This window comes from Aulonocara stuartgranti (assembly GCF_965226115.1).
Source record: "Aulonocara stuartgranti genome assembly, chromosome: 2".
NCBI lineage: Eukaryota > Metazoa > Chordata > Actinopteri > Cichliformes > Cichlidae > Aulonocara > Aulonocara stuartgranti.
This window is the reverse complement of record NC_138940.1, coordinates 31706304-31726021: the sequence shown is the minus strand read 5'-3', so window position 1 is coordinate 31726021 and position 19718 is coordinate 31706304. Positions and strand designations below refer to the sequence as shown.

The 19718-nt window shown below is 39.7% G+C and overlaps 3 protein-coding genes across 25 annotated transcripts in view; all 3 read right to left on the bottom strand.

Moving 5' to 3' along the window:
* Nucleotides 1–19718, bottom strand: part of LOC309713957 (protocadherin gamma-C5-like) — a 308827-nt gene that overhangs the window by 204501 nt on the left and 84608 nt on the right. The window lies entirely within an intron of this gene.
* Nucleotides 1509–4013, bottom strand: LOC309714232 (protocadherin gamma-A11-like; the record flags this gene model as incomplete). The annotated part of the gene is made up of 1 exon (XM_082546528.1): nucleotides 1509–4013. The coding sequence occupies exon 1, from the start codon at nucleotides 3891–3893 to the stop codon at nucleotides 1509–1511; it is 2385 nt and encodes a 794-aa protein (XP_082402654.1). The 5' UTR covers nucleotides 3894–4013.
* Nucleotides 6168–16996, bottom strand: LOC309715840 (uncharacterized protein). The gene is made up of 2 exons (XM_082549272.1): nucleotides 14495–16996; nucleotides 6168–8996 (listed from the first exon to the last, which is right to left on the bottom strand). The coding sequence occupies exons 1-2, from the start codon at nucleotides 16868–16870 to the stop codon at nucleotides 6426–6428; spliced, it is 4947 nt and encodes a 1648-aa protein (XP_082405398.1). The 5' UTR covers nucleotides 16871–16996; the 3' UTR covers nucleotides 6168–6425.

The following is a 19718-nucleotide window of genomic DNA, read 5'->3' as shown; positions in this document are numbered from 1 at the left end:
TTGCAGGTGGAATACATATGAATAACATGTGCAAGCAAGCTGTTACAGCTGCTTTTTAGGCATATGTTATTTTTGTCATGAATCGCTGTGTGGCAGGCAAGCAGGAGTGGTGGACCCAAAATGCAGAACTCAGACACGGAAGTGAAACTTAAGGCGCAGCTTTATTGCTGGGAAAAACCTCGTACAACTAAACTCACCAAAAGAAAACCAAAAGTCAGAACAGAGGAACCAAGGACTGAAACACTGGAAAGAAACACTAAACTGGAGCAGGAGACCAAACACTAGGAACATAGAAGCAGAACACACAGCTAGTTGAGGGTACGACGCGACACTGACACAGAGAAACACAGGGCTTAAATACACAGACGGCAGTAATCAAGGGATGAGAGACAGAAGGGGAACACACCTGGGAGAAATCACAGCTGACGAGACAGGGGAAACGTAACTGAGCACACTCACATATGACACAAACCTTCACAATAAAACAGGAAACTCAGACACATGGAACCAGGCAAGACATTGAACTAAACAGACAGATTCACAAACAGATGGGGTGACACCATAGACAGAGACAGACTCAAAGGCAGACCAAATATAACACACAGAACTCAAACAATAATAATCATCATCATCATAAACTAGAAAATGATAACTAAAAGCGCTGGGTCACCGACCCAGGACCATGACAATTTTAGATGGGCTAGACTTGAAGATGGATACAGTTTGGCACACAAATCTCATGCTGAAATGACACGTTAGCAAGAATGGCCAAAGATGTTCACTGCTAGTGTAATAATGTTGAGTTAAAGATCAAGATGTGGTTAATCAATAAGAGTAACTTACACTATGAAATGCAGCTCACATGTGTAATGGTTTTTAAGTCAACACTTAAATTCTGCAGCATTGAACCTGTTTTGCTCCAAAACACAACTAAATTGCATAAAAACAATAATAACAACACAGCTAAAGCACACCATGCCTTTTATGTATTTTTTTTTCCCCAAATAGTATTATTTAATAAACAACATTAGCTTAAAGGTTAAGATTGAGGTTTTGATTATAATATGAGAATAATATTCCTGAAAAAAAGGCACTTTCACAAATTTCAATTAACAATAAATGTAGTTATAACTGACTAACAATTGAAAAATGACATGGATGGATAAAAACAAAAGTCCAAGCAAGATGCAATAATATACCTTATGTGAATGAAAATATGTCAGGACAGAATGCGAAATTACACTAAACAAGACTTAAATCTAAAGTATGAAAAATATGATCACACACCCAGTATAGAAGAATGACCATGGTGAAATTAAACCAGTTTTAGCCACTTTAAAGGGAGATAAAAATGGGAAAACTTTAAGACAACTTGAAATGTAATGAACTACCTCTTGTACGAGTCAAACAAAAGGACAATTGTGTAAAGTTGAAGTACAAACAAAAAAATGATTTTCAGGAAGGAAGTGGGCACAAGATTGAAATATAACTGGGTTACTGCCAACAGCTCATACCTCTGTGCACCCATCCAGGTCTCCAAACACATCAGCAAAGTCTGATGGACTTTTCTTCAGAGTCTGGTCAGCAGGCAGCGTGTTGTCATTGTATGATGTCACAAACTTAAAGTCACTGGTTCTTGATCCTGTGGTCAGGTACGCGTCATAATTGTAAGCGCTGCGTAATGTTCCTGTGCCATCAACATCTGCGTAATTAGGAGGGAGATAACCACTGGGGATAGCAACTGCTCCATCAAACAACAGTCTGGGCTTTCTCCTACGACAAAACCTCAAACCCAGGATGATGATGATGAAGGTCAGGAAAAAGGTGGACACAGACACCAGCGCGATGATCAGATAAGAGGTCAGTTTGGAATTGCTCTCATTATAAGACAGATCCTTCAGTTCTGGCACCTCAGCCAAGTTATCAGAAATAAGTAAATACATGGAACAGGTGGCAGACAGAGAGGGCTGTCCGTTATCTTTCACAGCCACTACAAGGTTCTGTTTCATGCTGTCAGATTCAGAAATGTCCCGCTGTGTCCTGATCTCTCCGCTGTGGACACCAATAGTAAAAAGTCCCGGATCAGTGGATTTGACTATTTGATAGGACAGCCAGGCGTTCTGTCCGGAGTCCGCATCCACCGTGATCACTTTGGACACCAGAGAGCCTCCGTGTGCAGCTTTGGGGACCAGCTCGGTCATGAAGGAGTTGCCCTCTGGGGAGGGGTACAGGATCTGAGGAGAGTTGTCATTCACATCTGAGATGAACACACTCACGGTCACGTTGCTGCTGAGAGGAGGAGAACCATTGTCTCTGGCTATCACGTGGACTTTAAAACTCCTGAACTGTTCATAATCAAACGACCTCACAGCATGGATCACACCCGTGTCTCCGTTCACAGACAGATACGAGGACACCGGGGCACCGTTCACCTCACCAGCTAACAGAGAATAAACCACTGTACCGTTCTGTCTCCAGTCGGGGTCTCGAGCACTAACGGAGCATAAGGTGGAGCCCGGTTTGTTATTCTCACTCACATATGCGCTGTACGACTGTTCCTCAAACACAGGTGGGTTGTCGTTGATGTCAGCTACAGATAACTGAACAGTTTTAGAAGAGGACAGAGGTGGAGAGCCCTCGTCAGTGGCAGTGATTGTAATGTTGTAATTGGACACTAGTTCACGGTCCAGCTGTCCTGTGGTCACCAGAGAATAATAGTTTTTAATAGAAGGAACCAACTTAAAGGGGACACCCTGCTGGATGGAGCAGCGGACCTGTCGGTTATTCCCAGAGTCTCTGTCCTGCACGTTAATGATGCCCACCTCTGTATCAGGTGGGGTGTTCTCTGGTATCGGATTGGTCAGCGAGTTCAGATTAACTACAGGGGCATTGTCATTCACATCAGTGACAGCAATTATTACTTTAGCGTAGGATGACAGCCCCAGCCCATCTTTTGCTTTTACGCGTATTTCAAATGATGTAGTAGTTTCATAGTCAACAGCACCAATTACTCTTATGTCACCTACTTTACGATCAATACTAAATATCTTCTTCACTTCTTCTGTAAGATGTACAAAGTCATACGTCACATCTCCATTAACTCCCTCATCTGCATCACTTGCGCTTACTGTAATCACTACAGTGTCTAGAGGAGAGTTTTCAGGCAGGCTGGCTTTATAAACGGCTTGGCTGAACACTGGGGCGTTATCATTAGCATCCAACACAGTTACGTGTATCACTAATGTACCTGATCTCTGAGGAGATCCTCCATCCAAAGCTGTGAGAATTAAATTCATTTCCTGTTGTTTTTCACGATCAAGCTCCTTTTCAAGAACGAGCTCTCTGGTGTTTCCATTTACAGACAAAATAAAATTTTCATTATTTTTAAGGTTGTACTGCTGCACTGAATTTTGCCCCACATCCGCATCGTGCGCTTCTTCTATCACAAAACGAGCTCCTCTGTCAGCGGATTCTCGAATTTCTATATTAATCCGTTCTTCATTGAATTGTGGTGCGTTGTCGTTGATATCTTGAATGTGAAGGCTGATACGATGAAGCTCGAGCGGATTCCCCAGCACAAGCTCGTGTTTTAGGATACACGAAGCCTTTTCTCCACAAAGCCCCTCGCGGTCAATCCTGTCTGCAACAATCAACTCTCCGTTATTCATGTTTATGTCACAGTAGCGTTTGTCGGTTCCGTCGGTGTCGATGCGGGCTCTCCTGCTGGACAGCGCGCCCGTTTCCATCCCGAGGTCTTTGGCTATATTTCCAATAACGGATCCTCGTTTCATTTCCTCTGGGAAAGAATAGCTCATGTCTCCATGAGCGACATGGAACAAAAGAAGGAGGAAAGAAAACCGACGCGAATGAAACACGAATATCTTCGAATCCATCCTAAGAGATGAGTTATTAAGAGGCTGAAAAATAAGAAAAAAAATGACCTGAACCCCAAAACACGACTCACAACTGCAATTCTCGGGAGGTGGCCCTAACTGAGACACAAGAGCGCAAGAATACGCGTCCACACCGATGAATACAGGAAATGAAAACTGTTAGGGCCGGTGTCTAGCGCCACCGTGAGTTAGGTTTTGCGGAAACACCTTAACACTAAATCTAAGTAGACTACAACTAATGCTCAGTGCATGATTTTTATCTTCTTTTAAAAATATATTTTTATGTAGAATAAATATGTAAAATCTCAGTTACTATAAAGGAGACAATGGGAGAAAAGAGTTTTACATTGTGAATCAGGTAAACAGTTGTAAAATCAACCAAAAAAAGAAGAAGAAAGCCATTCAGTCAGTAAGACAACTATAAATGTGCTTTTTTCTCTTCATAAAATTATGATATCTTTAATTGTATGTTGTTGTTGTTTCTACTAAGAGGATTCAGACTTGGCTGTGTACCTGGAACTGTTCTTCACTGCCTTGTTCTCATCACCACACACACATATGCAGGTTGTTTAGTTACACTGAGTCACTTACTGTACTCCAGGTGACTGTTTTATGTTTTTTGTCTCCATCCAGTAGATACTGCTAATTTGCTGCTCTGCATGACTGTTTTCATACTAGACCCTCTCAACCCAAAGGTTCAAATGTAGCTACGTTTATAATAAAGAATTAGTATAATAAAGAATTGCATTTATATTGCACTTTTCTAGACACTCAAAGCGCTTCACAGTTCCACTATTCATTCACTCTCACATTTACACACTGGTGGAGGCAAACGACAGTTGTATCCACAGCTTCCCTGGGACAGACTGACAGAAGCGAGTTTGCCATATCGTGCCATCAGCCCCTCTGGCCAACACCAGTAGGCAGTAGGGTGAAGTGTCTTACCCAAGGACATGGCGACCAGGACAGACAGAGCTGGGGATCGAACCGGCAAACTTCCGGTTACAACATGAGCTTCCAAACCACTGTTGCGTTTACAAGACTGGTGCAGGAAAATGTTCATGTGCTTTCAGTATGTTTTTACTCTTATGTCTACTACTGCTATGTTGATATTTTTGGGATTAAATCCTGTTATCCAGTAAGTAGGTGTCACAATTGGATTTCAGAATTACACCTAAATTTACAGTCCAATGGTTTATGGTTTCATTTGTTGCTTTTTTAAAAATTAACAAGTGTGCCATGCGGTCACCAGAGTCACTAAAGAAATCTCAGTTGAGACAGTGCAAACTCAAGAGCTCCAATTAAACTACACACTGCCTCATTTTACAACTCATCAGTCACATGAATTAGAAATCAACTTTCACGTATTTTAAAATTAAGATCAAAGACAAAGCTGTTAAAGAAACAGTCCTACTAGTCAAGTGTGATGGAATGTGTTTAAATATAAATACCTACAAACAGATAGTAATACATGTTTGCACTCATTTAGTGTGAAAAAATATAATTATAATCTAAATTGCTATTGCTTGCAATTAAGATGAATTGCATTCCATCACTTGACAGCTACTTCTGTCCAGTGCTAAGAATATATAATGCAGCCATCAGATTACAAAATTCACCAAATTACTCAGTCTGACATATGATAGGAAAACATCACAGGTATGAGAAGTATGAAATAAATGTAGAAGTGAGCTTTTATAGATGCTTTTTGTGCATCTCCTATTTTAGATAGGAACAAATCCAGGTTGGGACATAAGACTCATACTTAAAATGTGACATGACAGCGAGAATGGGCAAAGATCTTTATTACTACACTGATAATATTGTGCTAAAGACAAATATGTGGTTTAGCACTAAGATGAACTTACAGTATGAAATGTAGCTGACAAATATACACTACTTAAAAAGACCAGTTGTAAAATTCTGCAGCATCTGACCTTCTGTGTATCAACTAACCAGAGGTGTAGAACTACTGACAAAATATCAGTAACAACACAGCTAAAGCACTGGGCATATATTCACAAAGTGCTATTTAATAAAAAAAAAATAAAAATGGTAGTACCGGAAAAAATACGATGAAAGTTTGATTACATTATACAACTATATCTTCCTAAGAGTAAAAGTTGCTCTCACAGCTTCAGATAGAGGATAAAAGTAATCGATTAGTGAAAAAACAAAACAAACAACAAATAACATGTACAGACAAATAACACTGCAAGCACGATGCAGAAATACCTATTGTGTTGATGAACAAACGTCATATGAGCTTGCAAAACTACAATAAATTGAACACACATATATAAAATATCACACTAAATCTATAAGTATGAAAGTATGAAATGTATCATGTTGAAATTAAACATATTTTAGCCACTACCAGAGAAAGACAGCTACACCTCTAGGAAACACTTTAGAGGAAAGAAGAAAATGTTAGAATTAATAAACCAACTTTTGCTCCAAGCATTTAAAAAAAGAATTTTGTGATGATAAAGTTGAAGAAAACTGAACTGTTGATATTCATCTGGCACAAGATTAAAACATGACTTGCTTATTGCGAAGGGGCCATACCTCTGAGCACCCATCCAGGTCTCCAAAGACATCAGCAAAATCTGATGGACTTTTCTTCAGAGTCTGGTCAGCAGGCAGCGTGTTGTCATTGTATGATGTCACAAACTTAAAGTCACTGGTTCTTGAACCTGTGGTCAGGTATGCATCATAATTGTAAGCACTGCGTAAAGTTCCTGTGCCATCAACATCTGCGTAATTAGGAGGGAGATAACCACTGGGGATGGCAACTGCTCCATCAAACAACAGTCTGGGCTTTCTCCTGCGACAAAACCTCAAACCCAGGATGATGATGATAAAAGTCAGGAAAAAGGTGGACACAGACACCAGCGCGATGATCAGATAAGAGGTCAGTTTGGAATTGCTCTCATTATAAGACAGATCCTTCAGTTCTGGTACCTCAGCCAAGTTATCAGAAATAAGTAAATACATGGAACAGGTGGCAGACAGAGAGGGCTGTCCGTTGTCTTTCACTGCCACTACAAGGTTCTGTTTCATGCTGTCAGATTCAGAAATGTCCCGCTGTGTCCTGATCTCTCCGCTGTGGACACCAATAGTAAAAAGTCCCGGATCAGTGGATTTGACTATTTGATAGGACAGCCAGGCGTTCTGTCCGGAGTCTGCGTCCACCGCGATCACTTTTGACACCAGAGAGCCTCCGTGTGCAGCTTTGGGGACCAGCTCGGTCATGAAGGAATTGCCCTCTGGGGAGGGGTACAGGATCTGAGGAGAGTTGTCATTCACATCTGAGATGAACACACTCACGGTCACGTTGCTGCTGAGAGGAGGAGAACCATTGTCTCTGGCCATCACATGGACTTTGAAGCTCCTAAACTGTTCATAATCAAACGACCTCACAGCGTGGATCACACCCGTATCTCCGTTCACAGACAGATAGGAGGACACCGGGGCACCGTTCACCTCACCAGCTAACAGAGAATAAACCACTGTACCGTTCTGTCTCCAGTCGGGGTCTCGAGCAGTAACGGAACATAAAGTGGAGCCCGGTTTGTTATTCTCACTCACATATGCGCTGTACGACTGTTCCTCAAACACTGGTGGGTTGTCGTTGATATCAGCTACAGATAACTGAACAGTTTTAGAAGAGGACAGAGGTGGAGAGCCCTCGTCAGTGGCAGTGATTGTAATGTTGTAATTGGACACTAGTTCACGGTCCAGCTGTCCTGTGGTCACCAGAGAATAATAGTTTTTAATAGAAGGAACCAACTTAAAGGGGACACCCTGCTGGATGGAGCAGCGGACCTGTCGGTTATTCTCAGAGTCTCTGTCCTGCATGTTAATGATGCCCACCTCTGTACCAGGTGGGGTGTTCTCTGGTATCAGATTGGTCAGTGACTTCAGATTAACTACAGGGGCGTTGTCATTCACATCAGTGATAGAAATCATTACTTTAGCGTAGGATGACAGCCCCAGCCCATCTTTTGCTTTTACGCGTATTTCAAATGATGTAGTAGTTTCATAGTCAACAACACCAATTACTCTTATGTCACCTACTTTATGATCAATACTAAATATCTTCTTCACTTCATCAGTAACATGTCCAAAGTCATACGTCACATCCCCATTAACTCCCTCATCTGCATCACTTGCGCTTACTGTAATCACTACAGTGTCTAAATGAGAGTTTTCAGGCAGGCTGGCTTTATAAACGGCTTTGCTGAACACTGGGGCGTTATCATTAGCATCCAACACGGTGACGTGTATTACTAATGTACCTGATCTCTGAGGAGATCCACCATCTAAAGCTGTGAGAATTAAATTCATTTCCTGTTGTTTTTCACGATCGAGCTCTTTTTCAAGAACGACCTCTATTGTGTTTCCATTTACAGACAAAATAAAATTTTCATTCTTTTTAAGGTTGTATTGCTGCACTGAATTTTGCCCCACATCCGCATCGTGCGCTTCTTCTATCACAAAACGAGCTCCTCTGTCAGCTGACTCCTGAATTTCTATATTAATCCGTTCTCCATTGAATTGTGGTGCATTGTCATTGATATCTTGAATGTGAAGGCTGATACGATGAAGCTCGAGCGGATTCTCCAGCACAAGCTCGTGTTTTAGGATGCACGAAGCCTTGTCTCCACAAAGCCCCTCGCGGTCAATCCTGTCTGCAACAATCAGCTCTCCGTTATTCATGTTTATGTCACAGTAACGTTCGTCGGTTCCGTCGGCGTCGATGCGGGCTCTCCTGCTGAACAGCGCGCCCGTTTCCATCCCGAGGTCTTTGGCTATATTTCCAATAACGGATCCTCGTTTCATTTCCTCTGGTAAAGAATAGCTCATGTCTCCATGAGCGACATGGAACAAAAGAAGGAGGAAAGAAAACTCACGCGAATGAAACACGAATATCTTCGAATCCATCATAATAGATGAGTTATTAAGAAGCTGAAAAATAAAATAAAAAATGACCTGAACCCCAAAACACAAATGACAACTGCAATTCTCGGGAGGTCGCCCTAATGTTAACACAAGAGCGCAAAAATGCGCGTCCACACCGATGAATACAGGAAATGAAAACTGTTAGGGCTGGGGTTTAGCGCCACCGTGAGTTAGGTTATGCGGAAACACCTTAACACTAAATCTAAGCAAACTACAACTAATATTTCGTGCATGACTTTTATCTTCTTTTAAAAAAAAGTATTTTTATGTAGAATAAATATGCAAAACTTCAGTTACTATAAAGGAGACAATGGGAGAAAAGAGTTTTACATTGTGAATCAAGTAAACAGTTGTAAAATCAAACAAAAAAAAAAAGAAGACAACTATAAATGTGCTTATTTCTCTTCATAAAATTATGATATCTTTAATTGTATGTTGTTGTTGTTTCTACTAAGAGGATTCAGACTTGGCTGTGTGCCTGGAACTGTTCTTCACATAGTGATCACTGCCTTGTTCTCATCACCACAGACACATGCAGGTTGTTTAGTTACACTGAGTCAGTTACTGTACTCCAGGTGACTGTTTTATGCTTTTTGTCTCCAGTAGATACTGCTAATCTGCTGCTCTGCATAACTATTTTCATACTAGACCCTCTCAACCCAAAGTTTCAAATGTAGCTACGTGTATAAAGCTGGTGCAGGGCAATGTTTATGTGCTTTCAGTATGTTTTTGCTCTTATGTTTAGTATTGCTATGTTGATATTTTTGGGATTAAATCCTGTTATCCAGTAAGCAGGAGTCGCATTTGGATTTCAGAATTACACCTAAATTTACAGTCCAATGATCTATGGTTTCATTTGTTGCTTTTTTTAAAAATTAACAAGTGTGCCATGCGGTCACCAGAGTCGCTAAAGAAATCTCAGTTGAGACAGTGCAAACTCAAGAGCTCCAGTTAAACTACACACTGCCTCATTTTACAACTCATCAGTCACATGAATTAGAAATCAACTTTCACGTATTTTAAAATTAAGATCAAAGACAAAGCTGTTAAAGAAACAGTCCTACTAGTCAAGTGTGATGGAATGTGTTTAAATATAAATACCTACAGACAGACAGTACCCCCCCCCCCCCCCCCCTCCCCACTGGGCAATAATGGTATACATGTTTTCACTTCCTTAGTGTGAAAAAAAATATAATTATAATGTAAATTGCTATTGCTTGCAATTAAGATGAAATGCATTTCATCATTTGACAGCTACTTTTGTCCAGTGCTAAGAATATATAATGCAGCCATCAGATTACAAAATTTCACAAAATTACTGTCTGACATGTGGTAGGAAAACATCACAGGTATGAGAAGTATGAAATAAATGTAGAAGTGAGCTTTTATAGATGCTTTTTGTGCATCTCCTATTTTAGATAAGGCAGACATAGGAACAAATCCAGGTTGGGACATAAGACTCATACTGAAAATGTGACATGATAGCAAGCATGGGCAAAGATCTTTATTCAGTGTTGAGCAAGTTACTTTGAAAATGTAATTAATTATAGTTACTAGTTACTTCTTCAAAAAAGTAACTGAGTTAGTAACTGAGTTACAAGATTCTAAAAGTAATTAATTACTTGAAAAGTAACTATTGCGTTACTTGAAAAAAAATGTTTAATCCTCTGGGGTCCAGGGTAAATACGCCATTTTTAACTACTTTTGATTTTCCATCTACATTTCACCTTTAAAAACTATTTACTTTGCCGTGTTTGGTTTCATTCTTTTCGGCACAAACTCACGTGTTTGAATTTACAGTTATGTTTTCATTTTGAAATACTGTATTAACACAATTGATCTAAAATCAGACAAAAACATAAAATCCAAGTAGAAAAAGTTATATTTTTACGGTAACAACCACAAACATGTTTAATGAATCATATTTCACAACTTTAAATGCAAATATAAATTGTTAATTTTAAAATCATAAGCACAAGTTTTGCAAACAACAAAGTTATTTGCAGCCATTTACCTTTTACCCTTTGTTATAACCATTTCAAACTACATAACAATCAGGTGTTCTGTATTCAATAAGACGCCACACAAATTATTTGTGTCACTCCAATAATTTCTGTCCACTATAAAGGAGAACATCACAGCCTGATACCTGCAGGTCTGACAGCAGGAGGTGTATCACTCGTGTTTTCTACGTGGAGACAGCAGTCGCCTCATTGTTCTGACACACAACACAAAACTATCCACAACACTACACATGAACTACACAAGACAACACATTGACTACATACTTTAAACACGCTAAACGTCACAAATCTCTCACATCTCAAAACTCGCTCTCTCTCTTTTTCTGCTGTCTTTCTTTTTCTCTCGCTCTGTCTCGCTGTCACTCCTAAAACTTCCCCCTCTTCCTAAACAACCAAATGTCATGTTGCCATATCATTTTTGATTGGTCGACATGGTGCAATTTTCCACCAACACCAACGGTCTTTTTAATTTTTTTAGGTCTTAAGCAGAGAGTGCTTGCTAGCGCCATCCTTAGACAGTAAACGTGACGAAACTATACAGGAAAAAACACTGCGTATATATTTTTTATCATGACTCCGGTTTTATGTGGCCTATCAACACAATTTAAAAACTGGTATATATCACCTTGTTGCTTTGTCATCTTTAAGTAGTCATGTGACCTGCTTACCATGACTACTTTATTCTTCCTCAGTCAAACAGCAGCACTAATGCGATTGTTTTACCCCCTTAGCTCCAGGTGTTGTGCCAGAAAGTGATTGCCACCCGCGGGAGCGCACGGGGCTGCTTAAAGCTGTAGCGCCCAGATTACTTATGTAGACAGCTACTTCCGTGCAACTGATATAAGGCTGAAGACAGATTCAACCGTGTTTGTTGAAAAATAGTAACGTGACTGCACCGCATGTTCTTGTTAGTAACGGTAACGGCGTTGTAACGATAGAAATAGTAATTAGTTAGACTCATTACTGAAAAAAGTAAAGCCGGTAATAACGCTGTTACTTGTATCGGCTTTATTCCCATCACTGTCTTTATTACTACACTGATAATATTGTGCTAAAGATAAATATGTGCTTTAGCATTGAGATAAACTTACAGTATGACATGTAGCTGACAAATATACACTACTTGAAAAGACCAACTGTAAAATTCTGCAGCATCTGACCTTCTGTGTATCAACAAACCAGAGGAGTAGAACTACTGATAAAATATCAGTAACAACACAGCTAAAGCACTGGGCATATATATATCCAAATTATTATGCAAATGATATTTTTCTCTGATTTTCCTAAATAGTCGATTCAAATGACAGTCAGCATAATTTTCGAGTCATCAGCCATTAGAGTATAATTCAAATGTTACTCAACAAAACTGCCAATGAAAACAGTATGTTTTTCAAAAATAAAAAACTTAAAATGGACTGTTCCAAATTATTATGCACACAGATTTTCAAAACATTTTATAGGTTGTAGAGAATTGAAAATGGTCATTTGTTGAATTTGCAGCATTAGTAGATACATTTTACTGAAATCAAAAGCTATTTCAATCAAAAATGTTACAGCCCTAGCAGGGCCTCTCTCTCCTGAAGGTGCCTGTGTGGGCGTGTCCTACTACCTCCTCTGCCTGAGGTGCCACCTTCCCTCCTGTACAGCTGTCTCCCATCAGCAATTAAGGGTATTTAAGCCCAGAGCAGGGTGAGCTCTGGGCCAGAGTGCCATTTTGTGTGGGTACAGCTAGTGAGCTGAGTGTTTGCGGTGTTTCCAGCTAGTGAGCTGAGTGTTTGCGGTGTTTCCAGCTAGTGAGCTGTGTTTTGTGGTTTCCAGCTAGTGAGCTGTTTTTTCCGGTTTCCAGCTAGTGAGCTGTGTTTTCCGGTTTCCAGCTAGTGAGCTGTGTTTTCCTTTAGTTGAATTACTTCAATAAAACTGTTTTATTTAACTGTTTCGCCTCCTTGACTCCTTTTTCTGACCCGGTTACTTTTGTTACTTCCCCTTTAACGCCTAGACACCCCCCCCAGGGGAACGTAACAAAAAAATCCTTAACAGGTCAAGTTATATATTAACATAGGACCCCTTATTTGATAGCAGTTTTACAATTCTTGCATCCATGGAACTTGAGTTTTTGGAAAGTTTCTACTTGAATGTCTTTGCAGGATGTCAGAATAGCCTCGCAGAGCTGCTGTTTGGATGTGAACTGCCTCCCACCCTCATATTTTTTTTGTTTGAGCAGCCAATTATGCAGAGGTGTTACTTGTAGCATAAGATGGTGCATTGTCTTGCATGAAGATGGTTTTGTTGCAGAAGGCACAGTTCTTCTCTTTCTACCATGGAAGAGAGTGGTCAGTCAGAAACTCCAACACGTCCTTGCTGACGTTGCAACCAACCATCCACCACTGCATCCATCTGGATCATCCAGGGTTGCAATGCACTCATCAGTGAACAGGACTGTTTGAAAATTAGTCTTTTTGTAGTTCTGGGCTCAGTGCAGCCATTTCTGCTTGTGAGCATTGGTTAGCAGTGGCCAAATATAGGGTTTATGGACAATTGCAAGTCTCTGGAGGATACTACACCTTGATGTTCGCAGGGCTCCAGCGGCACCAGCAGCTTCAAATATGTGTTTGCTGCTTTGTAATGGCCTTTTAGCAGCTGCTCTCTTAATCTGATGTATTTGTCTGGCTGAAACCTTCCTTATTGTGCCTTTATCTGCACGAACCCATGTGTGCTCTGACTCACCCACATTATGGTGATCACGCTTAAGTTTTGTGAAATATCTAAGGTTTTCGTTATGTGTCCAAGGCATTCAACTATTTCATGCTTTTCAGCAACAGAGAGATCATTTTTCCTTCCTATATTGCTTGAAAATCGTGGTGTGCTTAATAATGTGGAACATCCTTCTTTAGTAGTTTTTCCTTCATTTGGGCTCACCAGGCAAACTAATGATCATAGGTGTCCGAGAATGATTTCAATCAACCAAAGAGCCCTGAGACACAATTCCATCCATGGGTTTAATTGAAAATCAACTTATTTAATTTTTATGACACTTAAACACAATTTGCATAATAATTTGGAACGTGGTGTATTCACAATGTGTAATTTAATAAATGGCAGTAGGGGAAAAATAAGATGAAAGTTTGATAACATTATACAACTATATCTTCCTAAGAGTAAAAGTTGCTCTCACAGGTTCAGATAGAGGATAAAAGTAATCGATTAGTTAAAAAAAACAAAAACAAACAACAAATAACATATACAGACAAAAAAACCACCGCAAGCACGATGCAGAAATATCTATTGTGTTGATGAACATACATCATATGAGCTTGCAAAACTACAATAAATTGAACACACATATATAACATATCACACTAAATCTATGAGTATGAAAGCATGAAATTTATCATGTTGAAATCAAGCATATTTTAGCCACTACCAGAGAAAGACAGCTACACCTCTAGGAAACACTTTAGAGGAAAGAAGAAAATGTTAGAATTAATAAACCAGTTTTCGCTCCAAGCATTTAAAGAAACAAATTTGTGATGATAAAGTAGAAGAAAACTGAATTGTTGATTTTCATCTGGCACAAGATTAAAACATGACTTGCTTATTGCGAAGGGGACATACCTCTGAGCACCCGTCCAGGTCTCCAAAGACATCAGCAAAATCTGATGGACTTTTCTTCAGAGTCTGGTCAGCAGGCAGCGTGTTGTCATTGTATGATGTCACAAACTTAAAGTCACTGGTTCTAGATCCTGTGGTCAGGTACGCATCATAATTGTAAGCACTGCGTAAAGTTCCTGTGCCATCAACATCTGCGTAATTAGGAGGGAGATAACCGCTGGGGATGGCAACTGCTCCATCAAATAACAGTCTGGGCTTTCTCCTGCGACAAAACCTCAAACCCAGGATGATGATGATAAAAGTCAGGAAAAACGTGGACACAGAAACCAGCGCGATGATCAGATAAGAGGTCAGTTTGGAATTGCTCTCATTATAAGACAGATCCTTCAGTTCTGGTACCTCAGCCAAGTTATCAGAAATAAGTAAATACATGGAACAGGTGGCAGACAGAGAGGGCTGTCCGTTATCTTTCACTGCCACTACAAGGTTCTGTTTCATGCTGTCAGATTCAGAAATGTCCCGCTGTGTCCTGATCTCTCCGCTGTGGACACCAATAGTAAAAAGTCCCGGATCAGTGGATTTGACCATTTGATAGGACAGCCAAGCGTTCTGTCCGGAGTCCGCGTCCACCGCGATCACTTTGGACACCAAAGAGCCTCCGTGTGCAGCTTTGGGGACCAGTTCGGTCATGAAGGAGTTGCCCTCTGGGGAGGGGTACAGGATCTGAGGAGAGTTGTCATTCACATCTGAGATGAACACACTCACGGTCACGTTGCTGCTTAGAGGAGGAGAGCCGTTGTCTCTGGCTATCACGTGGACTTTAAAACTCCTGAACTGTTCGTAATCAAACGACCTCACAGCATGGATCACACCCGTGTCTCCGTTCACAGACAGATAGGAGGACACCGGGGCACCGTTCACCTCACCAGCTAACAGAGAATAAACCACTGTACCGTTCTGTCTCCAGTCGGGGTCTCGAGCACTAACGGAACATAAAGTGGAGCCCGGTTTGTTATTCTCACTCACATATGCGCTGTACGACTGCTCCTCAAACACAGGTGGGTTGTCGTTGATGTCAGCTACAGATAACTGAACACTTTTAGAAGAGGACAGAGGTGGAGAGCCCTCGTCAGTGGCAGTGATTGTAATGTTGTAATTGGACACTAGTTCACGGTCCAGCTGTCCTGTCGTGACCAGAGAATAATAGTTTTTAATAGAAGGAACCAACTTAAAGGGAACACCCTGCTGGATGGAGCAGCGGACCTGTCCATTAGTTTCGGAGTCTCTGTCCTGCACGTTAATGATGCCCACCTCTGTACCAGGTGGGGTGTTCTCTGGTATCGGATTGGTCAGTGATTTCAGATTAACTACAGGGGCGTTGTCATTCACATCAGTGATAGAAATCATTACTTTAGCGTAGGATAACAGGCCTAGCCCATCTTTTGCTTTAACGCGTATTTCAAATGATGTAGTAGTTTCATAGTCAACAACACCAATTACTCTTATGTCACCTACTTTACGATCAATGCTAAATATCTTCTTCACTTCTTCAGTAACATGTCCAAAGTCATACGTCACATCTCCATTAACTCCCTCATCTGCATCACTTGCGCTTACTGTAATCACTACAGTGTCTAAATGAGAGTTTTCAGGCAGGCTGGCTTTATAAACGGCTTGGCTGAACACTGGGGCGTTATCATTAGCATCCAACACAGTGACGTGTATTACTAATGTACCTGATCTCTGAGGAGATCCACCATCTAAAGCTGTGAGAATTAAATTCATTTCCTGTTGTTTTTCACGATCAAGCTCTTTTTCAAGAACGAGCTCTATTGTGTTTCCATTTACAGACAAAATAAAATTTTCATTCTTTTTAAGGTTGTACTGCTGCACTGAATTTTGCCCCACATCCGCATCGTGCGCTTCTTCTATCACAAAACGAGCTCCTCTCACAGCGGATTCTCGAATTTCTATATTAATCCGTTCTTCATTGAATTGTGGTGCGTTGTCATTGATATCTTGAATGTGAAGGCTGATACGATGAAGCTCGAGCGGATTCTCGAGCACAAGCTCGTGTTTTAGGATGCACGAAGCCTTTTCTCCACAAAGCCCCTCGCGGTCAATCCTGTCTGCAGCAATCAGCTCTCCGTTACTCTTGTTTATGTCACAGTAACGTTTGTCGGTTCCGTCGGCGTCGATGCGGGCTCTCCTGCTGGACAGCGCGCCCGTTTCCATCCCGAGGTCTTTGGCTATATTTCCAATAACGGATCCTCGTTTCATTTCCTCTGGGAAAGAATAGCTCATGTCTCCATGAGCAACATGCAGCTGAAGGAGGAAACAAATGTTCCAAGCCTGAAACACGATAAAATTCAATTCCATCTTCAATGATACGCCTCTAATATGTTAAAGCAATAACGCAGCAAAGATAGCACACAACTATGACAGAAATAGGAACTGCAATTCAGCGCGTCTCGGGCTAAACCTAGAGCAGGCAGCGGGCGTGCAAGACAGAAAGTCCACAAAGAAAAGAGGAATTCAGTCTTTTAGAGCTGGTGTATAGCGACACCGTGAGTTCAAAAATGACACTGACCCAGGCTTATCCAAGTTAAATGCCTAAATGCACTCAATAGATGCTGCAAGATCGGAGTGTTTTATTTTAATACTGTGGAGGTATGTAATAACGACAGAAGACGTTTAGTGACTATATTATTACGTAATGGCATATGGCATAAATCTATGTCTGTAGGGCCTAGAAATACTAATATCACTATATGTTTACGACTGAACAACAAACTGTGGGTTCCCCCTCTTTGTAGCCTTTCGGAAATCAGCCTAATTGTGTATTAACAAAAAATTAATGTTGCTGGTTCCAACGTAATGACACGCATTGAGTTTACCTATTTAAATTATGACCAAGGTTAACGTTGTTAATGTCCCATAGGACACAAAGCACAGAAAAAATAAAATAAAATTGGAAATGACATGAAAAATCAAGACAGAAAGATTAAAAAACCCATATTATCCAAGTTCAGTATACTAACATCAAACTGAATTTTTATGACTGCTTAAAAAAACCTATTTAAAAAAAAGTACATTGAAAAGGAAACTGGCTGATGCACCTGTTTCTTTTCTTCTCAGACAAAAGAAAATTAATGTTTTTTTGTTTGTTTGTTTTAAATAACTGAATCAAGACTGAGGATGCAGTCTGAAATTTAGTATCCTTTCATAATAAACTAGTTTTGTGTTAGCAACTAAGCAATTATTCAGTAAATTTTTCTGTTGGAAGTCAGATTTCTTTCAGTTGTATCCCAGCTACTATTGCATGCATTAAGGTGAAATTTATGTGGATTTTACTGAGTCATCTGGACTTTTTAAAATAAACTAACAAATTCCCTGCAGCCTTTGCTAATCTCATAAATGTGATGTTACTTCAAATTTACATTAGGCCAGAATTTACTTATTAGTACTGTGATTTTGAGGTAATATCAGAACTGAGTAAAAGTGTCACAAGTCAGACTGAAATTCTAAAACAAAGTGGGCATTTAACTGCACTGAATTGTTGCTAGGCTGAATGTTTTTCTAGAACAGTTAACTACACTCAAAACCACTTTGAACTAGATGTTAACAAGTTGCATATGAAGCCTGATCACTAAACTGACCGTATCATCAGAAGCTTATTACACTCAGCTGAGAGACAGAAAAGAAACTTCATCAGATGCAGAATTGCTAAGTAAAACACAAGCATACAGTCAGAGAGAGAGAGAGAGAGCAAGTGCAAGACAAGGATACACAGTTTGGGTCTGTTTCAAACATAAATATATTTTGTATTGGGCAACTGGCAAAAGTCCTACTTTTAAGTTAATTTAAGTGTGATATTTCTTTCAGGAAAAGAAGAGTGTGTAAGTATCACAATAGGAGAGAAAATGATAATGCAATACAGTACAATATGAGTGAGAATAATATAAACTCTGTGGGAGTGCCTACTCTGGGGTAGGACACCTGTGATGAACCAACTTCACGCCGACAAAGGAGAAATATTAAGCCACTCTCAAGAGAAATGTTAATAACTATTTTTGTCAACACCAAAGCTTTGAAAGACCACTAAAAGACCAACTTTTCCTAACAAAAAAGAAGGTGTATGCATCCATCTTTTGGACCATGCTGTATATAACAATGTGCTACACAAACAAAACAAAACATAATTCTCAGGATTATGGTTCTATAAAATAAGTAAATAGAATGATTATTAACTGTGTCCTCTATGAGAAATAATATACTTTTGTAAACATGGCCAATGATAATATTTTCTATTCAACAATGATCAAGGACTATTGAGGAGAATGTATTAACAATTTTAGCAGTATAGTGAGGCTGATTACTTACACTGAGTTGCATTGTATGGTGTTACTAAGCCTATTAATCACTAGTTTATATTGTTATTAGAGAAGCCTTTCTTTCTGTCAAGTCTTCGGACCTGTTGCATTTGTTTTTTTCCTAAACATGTGATTCTAATCTTTATTCTTCTAAGTGATTGTCTTTATCATTTTACTGCTCAAACTGAAAACAATATGAAAACATGTCAAACTTTAAAAAGTGACTGTCAACTTGTCAACTTTTATGTAGGCCAAAGGTATTAAAATAATAAATTCCATCATCTATATGAGAAAAAAAACTTATATAGAACTTAATGTTTCAACCACATAACCTTAAAGTCTCTAATTAGATAAAAAATAATACCTGTGGAAGTCCAAACACACTTGATCAGTAAAAAACTGCTGGACTACCAGGAAAATGAATACCAAGACAGAAGTCAAGCCTATAGATATAATGCAATATGATGAAATTTTATCTCAAGGTAGGTTTTGTGGGAAGAAGGAGTTGGACCAAAAATGCTAAAAACCAGCTTTATGGCTGTGCTTCGACCAAAACACCAAAATAAAGCAAAACATGAAAATGTTAACTGAAAATGTTACTCTTCTACAAAATTGTACCACAGGGAAGGACACATCTGTGAGGGAGAATGCAACAAAGAAAGACAGAGACAATATGAAACACACAGGCTAAATAACAATGAAAGTAGAACCAAAATAAAGGATTGTAGTTTTTTGTACATTAACACTGTTATTGTTGGGAAAGAAAGTTGGCTTATTTAAATATCCATCAACAAAAACTTAAAACAAGTGAGAGAAGAAAAATAATGAAAATAGGACAAAGGGTATCCTCCTAC

Coding starts and splice junctions, on each gene's coding strand:
- LOC309715840 (XM_082549272.1), bottom strand. CDS start 16,870: ATGGAATTGAATTTTATCGTGTTTCAGGCTTGGAACATTTGTTTCCTC. Junction 8,997..14,494: donor ACCTGGACGGGTGCTCAGAG/GTATGTCCCCTT, acceptor CAGCCCTAACAG/TTTTCATTTCCTGTATTCAT.